The sequence below is a fragment of the Neomonachus schauinslandi genome, chromosome 7, assembly GCF_002201575.2.
Source record: "Neomonachus schauinslandi chromosome 7, ASM220157v2, whole genome shotgun sequence".
In the NCBI taxonomy this organism is placed as follows: domain Eukaryota; kingdom Metazoa; phylum Chordata; class Mammalia; order Carnivora; family Phocidae; genus Neomonachus; species Neomonachus schauinslandi.
Window position 1 is genome coordinate 7,174,540 of NC_058409.1, and position 9,114 is coordinate 7,183,653.

General features: G+C 60.3%; 1 protein-coding gene across 1 annotated transcript in view; it reads left to right on the forward strand.

The window, feature by feature from the left end:
* Nucleotides 1-9,114, forward strand: part of COL23A1 (collagen type XXIII alpha 1 chain) — a 26,912-nt gene that overhangs the window by 12,974 nt on the left and 4,824 nt on the right. Inside the window, exons 10-22 of the mRNA XM_044917047.1 lie at nt 266-352; nt 520-582; nt 992-1,036; nt 2,333-2,410; nt 4,295-4,348; nt 4,974-5,018; nt 5,843-5,932; nt 6,719-6,781; nt 7,116-7,172; nt 7,389-7,415; nt 8,374-8,436; nt 8,523-8,576; nt 8,779-8,805. Of these exons, the coding sequence (XP_044772982.1) occupies nt 266-352; nt 520-582; nt 992-1,036; nt 2,333-2,410; nt 4,295-4,348; nt 4,974-5,018; nt 5,843-5,932; nt 6,719-6,781; nt 7,116-7,172; nt 7,389-7,415; nt 8,374-8,436; nt 8,523-8,576; nt 8,779-8,805 (753 nt within the window). The remainder of the gene's footprint in view (nt 1-265; nt 353-519; nt 583-991; nt 1,037-2,332; nt 2,411-4,294; nt 4,349-4,973; nt 5,019-5,842; nt 5,933-6,718; nt 6,782-7,115; nt 7,173-7,388; nt 7,416-8,373; nt 8,437-8,522; nt 8,577-8,778; nt 8,806-9,114) is intronic.

Here is a 9,114-nt window from a genome sequence, read left to right on the forward strand (position 1 = left end):
TTGCCTCACACCTCCCTCAGTTCCCATCGGTCTGGTGAGGCCCCCGGCTGACCCTTTCACAGTGGGGGGGGGCACCTGCTGACGCCCAGGGCAGGCCAGAGAGAGACCAGGGGAGGCCCCGGACCCCACTTGACACCAGGCGGGGCATCCCATCCAGCCATTTGCCTCCCCGCACACCCTCAGGCCCTCCTAGTTCCCATCTCAGGTGGCCCCCACTCTATCCTGTCCCCCAGCTAGGACCAGGATATCATCCTTGCTTCCCCAGACCATGGAGACCGCCCAGCCTGCCTCCAAAATATCTCCAGAGCCCCTGAGGGGCCCTAACTATACGCCAAGACCCAGACCAGAGAAGGTGGTGTGGTCCGGAGTCCCCAGGGCTGGGGGGAGTCCTGAGGCCCATCTCCTCTCAACCCCAGGGGGGCTCAGGCGTGTTCCCCAAGAAGCTCTCAAAGCCACCAGGCCCAGGCGGCCCCCAGCCTGCACCTGGCCCTCACTCAGCTGTGAATGTCTCTGTTACAGGGCGAGCCAGGGAACGTGGGGCCTCGAGGAGAAAATGGTGTGGACGGCGCCCCAGGGCCAAAGGTGCCTTACAGTGCGCGGCTCAGACCAGTGCCCCCATCCTGGGGTGAAACTGGGGAGTCCTGGGAGGGCATAGGCCTAGGGGTCTCGTTCCACAGGCAGTCAGAGGCTGGCGAGGGGGGGTGGCCACAGGTTTGGGTGAGTGACAAGCCTCCACCAAGCTCAGCCATGTGGCTAAATCACCTTGTAGCCAGGGGCGCCAGGGTCTCCCTCGGTGGCCCATCTCTACACACCGTGGGGCCAAGGAGGCTCCCACAGGCCCTCCTTCCAGGATCCCTGTTCCTGGGGTGCCGGCCGTGTACATTGGTCCCTTGGGGCTCCAGCACGTGGGCCCTGCGCTTTTTGGTGACCTGGAGACTGGAGGGGCGTGGGGCGGCCGTGCGCACATGGCTGCAACCTCACGTCTCCACAGGGAGAGCCTGGCCCGCGAGGCGCCGATGGAGTGTCAGGACTGCGGGTAAGCAAGTCTCCCCTCTGGCCACACCGAGGGGACCCACGGGCCGGGTTCTTCAGAAGGCCCTGTCCCCCGGGGAGGCCCCAGGGGAGCAGTAGAGTCCCAGGAAATGGGAGTCTTTTTTTAATAATCATTCATTAGCGATTAAAAAAAAATTTTTTTTTTAATCTCACAATACCTTCTTTTGGTAAAACGTTCAAATACACATGTGCGAAAGCAAGGCCTCCCCAGGTGAGTGTTAGCCCTCCCAGAGTCTTGTCTTCTCATATTCAAGCACAGACCTCCAATGCGCCACCTGGGGAGGGAGGAACCTTCCCCCTGCAGGGGGCCTTGCCCCACCTTGAGGTTCGCTCCTGTCTCCAGACCCACTGCCTCCCCAGCTGGTCTCTGATCTTTTGTGACCTTTTGTGACCAGCCGCTATCAACCCACCTTTTTAAGTCAACATCCGGGATCCTGTTCTCTCTGCTCGGTGCCCTCATGCTCCCAGAGGCTGCTTTTCTCCTCCGAAAAAACAAGGTCACGCAGGTGGCCGGGGCTGGATGAGGCACTGGCTGTGGGATTCTGTGCGATCATGACCGAGGAGGCTGCTGGCAGCTGAGGTCCCGGCCCCTGACCAGAGCGCTGCCCTCCCCTCACAGTGGGCCCCCACAGAGAGCAGCCTGGGGCTCGGAAGGGAAGGGCGGGGCCGGCAGCCGAGCACGTGCGGGCGGGGACAGGTGGGCGGGGACACGTGCGTTCTCAGACCGAGCATGCAGGCCCGGGTGGACGTGTGCTCGTTGCGAGTGCGTGGCGTGCACAGCCTCGACCAGAGCCTGGGAGTCAGGGGCACAAGGCCAAGATCCAGCTGGGACAGTTGCACTTGGTCTACACAGTGTCTGGGCGTTTGGGGGAGTGTGTTGATTTTTGCGCCTTTGTTGGCGGACATTTAAAAATCGAAAGAGATTAAAAATCGGAGAACTCCGGGATAAGACCTCAGCGGACTTCAAGTCCCACGCAAAAGGCAGCCAGACCCGTTGCGGGCAGGTTCCTCCGTTGGCTCTAGGCCTCCCTCCCCGCTTTCCTCCGGGATGCCTGCTGCCTGGGCCCTGGAACGCTCTCTCAGGGACTGGGGTGCCGGTGGCCACGTAGATTCCAGAGGATGAACTCGCGGGGGTCCCATCGGGTTACAGCTGAGCCAGCACACGGCACACAGACCTTCCTTCGTGGGGGTCAGGTTCCTAGGGTCCCTGGTTGAGATACAGACGCGGCTGCCAAGGCTCTGCCCTGAAATTCTTACTTTCTCTTTTCCTCTGCCTCAGGGTCCCCAGGGCCTCAAGGGCGAGCAAGGAGATACAGTGGTGATTGACTACGATGGCAGGATCCTGGATGCCCTTAAGGTAGTTTCCTGGCAGGAGCAGGATACATCCTGGTTCTTTTCCTGAGAAGACAACCACATACTTTGCATATCAATCCTGCATTTCTTTACGGGGGGGGGGGGGATTTTAGCACAAAAAACCCCCAGCTTCACCAGGTGCGCCCCAATAAGGAAATCAGGGCTATGCTGAGCCCCCCCCCATGGATGCTAAGAGCTGCCGTGAATATGGCTTATGTGGCCCCAAGCTCCCCAGAGGCCAAAGCAAAAAGGGAAGCTCCCCGCTCATGGGCAGGAGGCAGAGCCTTTCCTGATGTCCGGTCTCCGCAGGACCTCCTGGCACCTTCCCGGGGAACACAGACTGGAGGGCTAGGTCTTCTAGTAGCTGTTGGGGTGGGGGGATGACAGCGGCCCGGCCTGCCCCTAAGGAGCCTCAGGAGATGCGCAGCCACTGAGCCCTGCCCGGTGGCCGACAGACTTGGGACCCATCCCCCATGGGGAGAGGGGTTGGGTGCAAGCCACTCACGACTCCCGAGGAAGGGAGCTCAGGAGGGCGAGGGGCAGGCATCAGAGACCAGACTGGGCCCTCGGCACCTGACCCCACCTGAGCTCCATTCCAGTTCTCTCCCACAGGCCTCGGGGAAGTACAAGCTGATGGTAACTGTGGCCCACCCCAGGCCTGCACGGTGTGGTGTGGTGTGGTGTGGCGTGGCGTGGCCCAAGGGCATGCACAGGCATGGTGTGTCCAGGCCCTGCTTGGAGAAGCAGCCTGAGTGCAGGGAGGCAGGAGGAAGATTCTGGCTGCCAGATTGGAATGATGCCTCCAGCCGATGGGCAGTGGGCTGCCACAGTTGGTTCTTGAGCCAAGAAGTGGGGTTCACAATACATATTGTGGGGTGTCTGGGTGGCTCCATCGGTTAAACGTCTGCCTTCGGCTCAGGTCATGATCTCAGGGTCCTGGGATTGATCCCCAAGTTGGGCTCCCTGCTTCTCCCTTTCCCTCTGCCCCTCCCCCTGCTTGTGCACTCTCTCTCTCTCTCACTCTCAAATAAATAAAATCTTTAAAATATATATATACACATACATATTGTGGGCAGGTTAGCTGAGGAATGGCATGGAAGGTGAATAAAAGTGGGTGTGGGGGCAACTGGAGGCAGGGAGGCCATGGCGGGGTGGGGGTGGGCTCTGGGCCTGGGTGGGAGGATGGAGGAAGATAGGAAGACCAGAGATGTCTCCATAGAGGTGCCAGCAAGGAGGGCACAGGTCGCTGGGAGGAGGGGCTGGGCGGGGTGCAGCCTTGAGGAGGGGGCACAAGTCTGGAGGGCGACGATGAGCCACGGTGGGCAGGTGGTTTGTGGGAAGCCTGGGCCAGAGCGGGAGCTTGGGAGCGGGGTCAGACCTAGAGATGCTGCAGGTGCCATCCCTTACCCAGGACTCTCCAGCACTAGCAGACAGCCGGCAGCAGAGCCGATGGGCAGAGAGCTCACGGGAGGGACAGAGAGGGCAGTGCTGGGCCACCGTCAGGGATAACATTGTTAGCTGGCCTTGAATGCCAACGGGGGATTTATGCTTGCTGCAAGAGGCCATAGGGAGCCATCGCAGGATCTTGAGCAGAGGAGTATTGTGAAGAAATCTATATTTGGGGGATACTAGCTCTGAAGGTAGGGGGATTCTGGACCCACTGTGGCAGTGGACACCATGGTATCCCACCCGGTCCCTGGTGCCACCTCCCTGCCCCCCACCCTGCTGCAAGACAAGAGTCGGGGGACTGGGTGGGAAGCAGGCTATGAGGACCCTCAACCTGTTGCAGGCCAGCCCGACAGAGCCCTGGCCCCTGGGGGGAAGGGGTGAGCCAGCAATGCAGGGGAGGACCTGCGTAAACACTGACCAGCTTGACTTTCACATACAGGGTCCTCCCGGGCCACAGGGGCCCCCAGGCCCACCTGGGATCCCCGGAGCCAAGGTGAGTTCACAGGCCTGTTGTGTGGCCCCCTCCAAGCCCCTTAACTCCAGCGCCCACCTCCCCTCTCTTCTCTGCCATGCTCACCCCTCTTCTCTCCTGGCATCCCGGCCCGGCTCCTGGGGGCTCAGAGAACGTGGCCCCGCTCCTTCCTAACCAAGCTGGATGCCTTGCTCCCAGCCCTAGCTCCTCCCTGGAAGCCCCAGTCACACGCGTAAGCCCTCGGGACATCCCCAGGTCCCATAGATGGCAGACACAGCCGTTCTTATGGCCAGTACACATCGTTTACCGCCTGCCTGCGTGGCTCAGGAGACATGGAAATCGCAAGATCTGGTCCCGGCCATTGCCCTGGACTGTGTGGCCTGCAACGAGTCATTGGATTCCCCCCCGAGCCTCAGTTTCCCAAGCTGTAACTTCCCAGACTGTAAATTATAGCCCTGGTCTGCATCTGCCCGGAGGAGCTGAGGAGGGTGCTGGGCACCCAGTGGGCACCTTCCTGGACCCCACCCACTTTAGGGATCCAACCCAGGGACGTCGTGCTGATCGGGGAGAGGAGGCAGCCCAGCCACAAGGCCCTCTTGGGGACCACGGGACACCGTAACCTCTCTTGCTTTCTGTTCCCTTCCAGGGCGAGCTGGGATTGCCTGGTGCCCCGGGAATCGATGGAGAGAAGGTCTCTGGGCCTTTTGTTTGCTTGGTGATCCTGGTGCCTAGTGGTGGGCTGCGTGTGTGCATGTGTGTGCGTGCATACGTGTGTGTGTGTGTGTGTGTGTGTGTGCAGAGTTAGAGGCCACAGGACAGAGTGCGCTGCCTGGGCACACGTCCTGGTTCTGCCCTTAGGCCTCGGGCAAGCTGCTCACTTTCTGGCAGCCTTAGATCCTCACCTGGAGGGGAGGATGGTCACAGTTGTAAGACTTACATAACTGTGTGTGTGGGAAACACAGAGCAGTGTGCGGGGCGCAATCTAAGGAAGAGTCTTCAAATGCTAGCTAATGTCGTTCCCGTTACCCTGGGTCCTATGAGTATTGCTGTAAGTACACGCCTGTGTGTCCCCCCACACACCGCACAGTGTCAGGGGCATCACTGGACATTCATGGCGGTGGCTTTAGGGCCGCGTCTTGGATGTTCCATGATTGGCTGAGAGAGAGAATGAGTGGCCGGAAGGGGCACTGGGTGGATGGTTGGTTGTACGTGGGGGTTGCGGGCTCCCGGTGCAGGCTCCTGAGATGCGAGCTCAGGGTTGACCCCCCCCAAGCTCTGTAATTGCCCCTGCAGGGGCTGCCCAGTCCCACTCCCTCCACCCCTCCCCCCTTGCACCCCTGTCTTCATCCAGGCCCCTTGGTGCATTCACCGCCTGGGCCAGAGGCAGGGACCCAAGATGAAGATGTAGGGGTGGGGGTCTAGCCTGGCCAGGACTAAGCTCTGGGGACCCTCTGGGGTGGGGGAAGGGAGCATAGATGCTGAGTTCTACCGACCCCTTGTTCTTGTGGCTCGCAGGGTCCCAAAGGAGCCAAAGGAGACCCGGGAGAGGCTGGGCCGGCCGGACCCAAAGGGGAGGCGGGCGAGATGGGCCTGTCGGGCCTCCCGGTAGGTGGCTGCGCGGGCCCCACCCTACTCTGCCCCCTGTGGGGTTCCAGGGCCAATGGGTGCCCACAACAGCAGCCGCGGGGGAGGGGGGCACCGCTGGGGCCCTGCCAACTCCACCTGGCCCAGGGGCACCGAGCCTTGGAAAGAAAGCTCGGACTCAGCCCTCGCTGCTTGGTCTTCTGAGCCTCTGTACACGGACCTACCGCCTACCTCCCAAGGCCTCCGCAAAGGTGGCACAAAGGGTGGTTAGAGCCCACCCTGACTGCTCAAGTTTGCATCCTGCTCTGTCCCCTGCTGGCTCTGGAAGCCTGCACGAGTGTCCTGACCTCCCTGGGCCTTGGTTTCCCCACCTCTAAAATGGGGATGATAACCTCCTCCCACTCAGAAGGGCCTGCCCAACAGGGCTGAGAGTGGTGGCTGGCCACATGATAAAATACCCACCGTCACAGTCATTGTGGCTGGACAGAAAGAGCTGTGGGTTCAAGTGGCCAGCAGGTGCCCCCTCTTCGCATCTGATGTCCATCCACGGGGCTCCCTCAGCTAGAGAGCTGGGTGCCCCCTTGCCCCCCAGGAAACAATTTATACAGCTGTCAGTGTGCTCTCCAAACACCCACTTGCTGGGCACCCAGAGCGTGTCACCAATTTAGGGGAAACTGCTTCAAGCTGCAAAGGCCAACTCATCGTTGCTGCTGGAGGCCTCATGGGGAAGGCAGGGGAGGTGCTGACCACCGTGGGTGGTGGGTCTGGTGATGGGCAGAAAGGGCTGAAGGCCAGGCTGTCCTACAGGGCACCGATGGTCACAAGGGCGAAAAGGGAGAGTCGGCATCTGACAGCCTACGGGAGAGCCTGGTAAGGGGGGCTGCTGAGGACCAGGGTCTCCCCTCAATGCCTGGCCCAGGGGCCCCGAACCTTGGGACAGAAAGGCCACCTTTCTGTGGGCAGCGAGGGAGGGGGAAGGGGGCACCTCGGGCTGTGTCCTCCAACTGAGGCCAGTCTGAGAACCCCAAAGGCCAGCCCCTGGGCCCCCCACCAGGCAGTGCCCTTCTGGAGAGACTCAGCCCAGTGGCTCAGGGCCCAGCACCACCCCGCCAGGAGTGCTCATCTGATGTCCAGTGCGTTCAAGCGTGGGCGAGTGAGGTATGACGGGGCGGGAGTGACTAACCCATCTCTGACTGCTTCCTAGGCCCAGATCATAGTGGCGCCGGGGCCCCCCGGCCCCCCTGGTCCCCCAGGCCCCATGGTAAGAACGTTTGGCGTGAAGTAGCTGAGATATGCAGGGGGTGGTGAGCCCAGGCCTGGAGCTGTGACCCAGGGGAGGACAGGATTTCCGGTGGGGAGGGGGCACATCAAGCAATATGGGAGAGCCTGGGTCTGGGCTTGGGAGTCTGCAGAGGTCAGGGCCACGGGGCCAGTGAGTGGCCTATAAGCCTTTGTGACCACTCTCCTCCTCCTCCAGGGCCTTCAGGGAATCCAGGGTCCCAAGGTAAGTTCTGGAAACCCCTCTACTCACTGCAGATGCCCAGCCTGGATAGTTCCAGAAAGCCTTGCTAATGAGCAGTGAGAGCCCTGCACTTGGCCCCAAACCAGCTTTGTATTATCCCAGGGCCTGAACATTCTGAATCCCCTGGAGCACAACCTCCCTGATGTCCTCAGAGCTGGTGCCCCCTAGCCCTACACTGGGACTCTGTACTTTCACCCTGTCCCTCTGCCCGAGCCCTCATCTGCAGCCTCTGCCTCCTTGTGCCACGCCCCCATTCTGTACACGCTTCCCCCCTGCCCCCTACGCACAGAGCTGTCTCTCAACTGCCCACAGGCTGGACATGAAGTCTTGGGTTTGGTGTGTATTACATAATGTCATGATCTCTGCTCTTAAAACCGTGAGTGTGGCCTGCCCATGTGCCCCGTGTGGGGGAGGCCAGCTGGCTTCACAGCTTGCTAGGTCTGGTTTCTCTTCCACTCACTCTGGGGGAGAGTACATCTCTGATTCCCCAGCCCAGAGGCCAGCAGGACTCAGACATGAATCCCACAGCCGAGCGGGGCCAAGCACATGGCCCGACCAGATGTGCTGCTTCTGGTTCTGTTTGGCCCCACGGCCCTCCCGAGGTCGTGTTTAGAAGAGGCAGCTGCTGTCAGGGATGAGGTCCAAGGCTGGGGCTCAGAAACCCGACGGGTCTTCAGCCTTGCTGCTTCTTGGCTGTGCGGCTGGACCTGTCCCTGCCCCTCGCTCTGCCTGTCTTTACTCATCTGTGAAATGGGTGTGAGGGAGCCCATGTGTGGGTTCTGGTTACTGTTTGTCCTGGAAGGAAGCTGGGGTCAAGCCCGTGAGAGCCTGGTGTCCATTCTGCCCTGCACTCCCCAGCTCACACTGAGGCCCCAAGCTTTCCTGTCCTGCTGTCTGTCTGAGCCCTTCCCCCTGACCGATGTCTCCTCTTTGCTTCCAGGGCTTGGATGGAGTAAAGGGAGAGAAGGGTGTGTTGGGTGAGAGAGGCCCCAGCGGCCTGCCTGTGAGTGTCATGAGCCTTGTTTATCCCTCTGGGGCACTAATTCCTATAACTAATTCCTGTAATTGACCCATTCCTTTTCCACCCAGGGGCCAGCTGGCCCACCAGGCCTTATCGGGCTGCCAGGAACCAAAGGAGAGAAGGTAACGACCTTCCTTTAATGCCTACCAAGTATGGCTGCACGTTTACGGTGTCACTCGGCCTTGGGGACTCAACCCCCTGCACTACACCATCCCAGAACCAGAAGTCAGGCTTGTGGACAACTCACAAGGCTGAACATCCCAGCAGTAGTGCTCCCAACACCCCCTCCCTGCCCCCTTACATGTCCTCTTTGTCTCTCTTCAGGGAAGACCTGGGGAGCCAGGACTAGATGTAAGTATCTCATCGTTCACAGTGATCAGGCTCTTCTTGTGTGTAGCTTCTGCCCTTGCACTGACCGTACAGTAATCTGATCTGCTGGGCTTGGATGTGACCCCCTTCCCCAGGGCTGGGACTCCCAACTGACTGGTTCCCTCTGGGTCCCCAGTGCCAAGTCTAGTTCACAGCCCAGAGTAGGTACTTGATGGGTGGATGGATGGATGGATGGATGGATGGGTGATAGGTGGATGGAAGATGGGTGGATGGATGATGGATGGGTGGATGATGGATGGATAATGGGTGGGTGAAAGATGGGTGGATGGA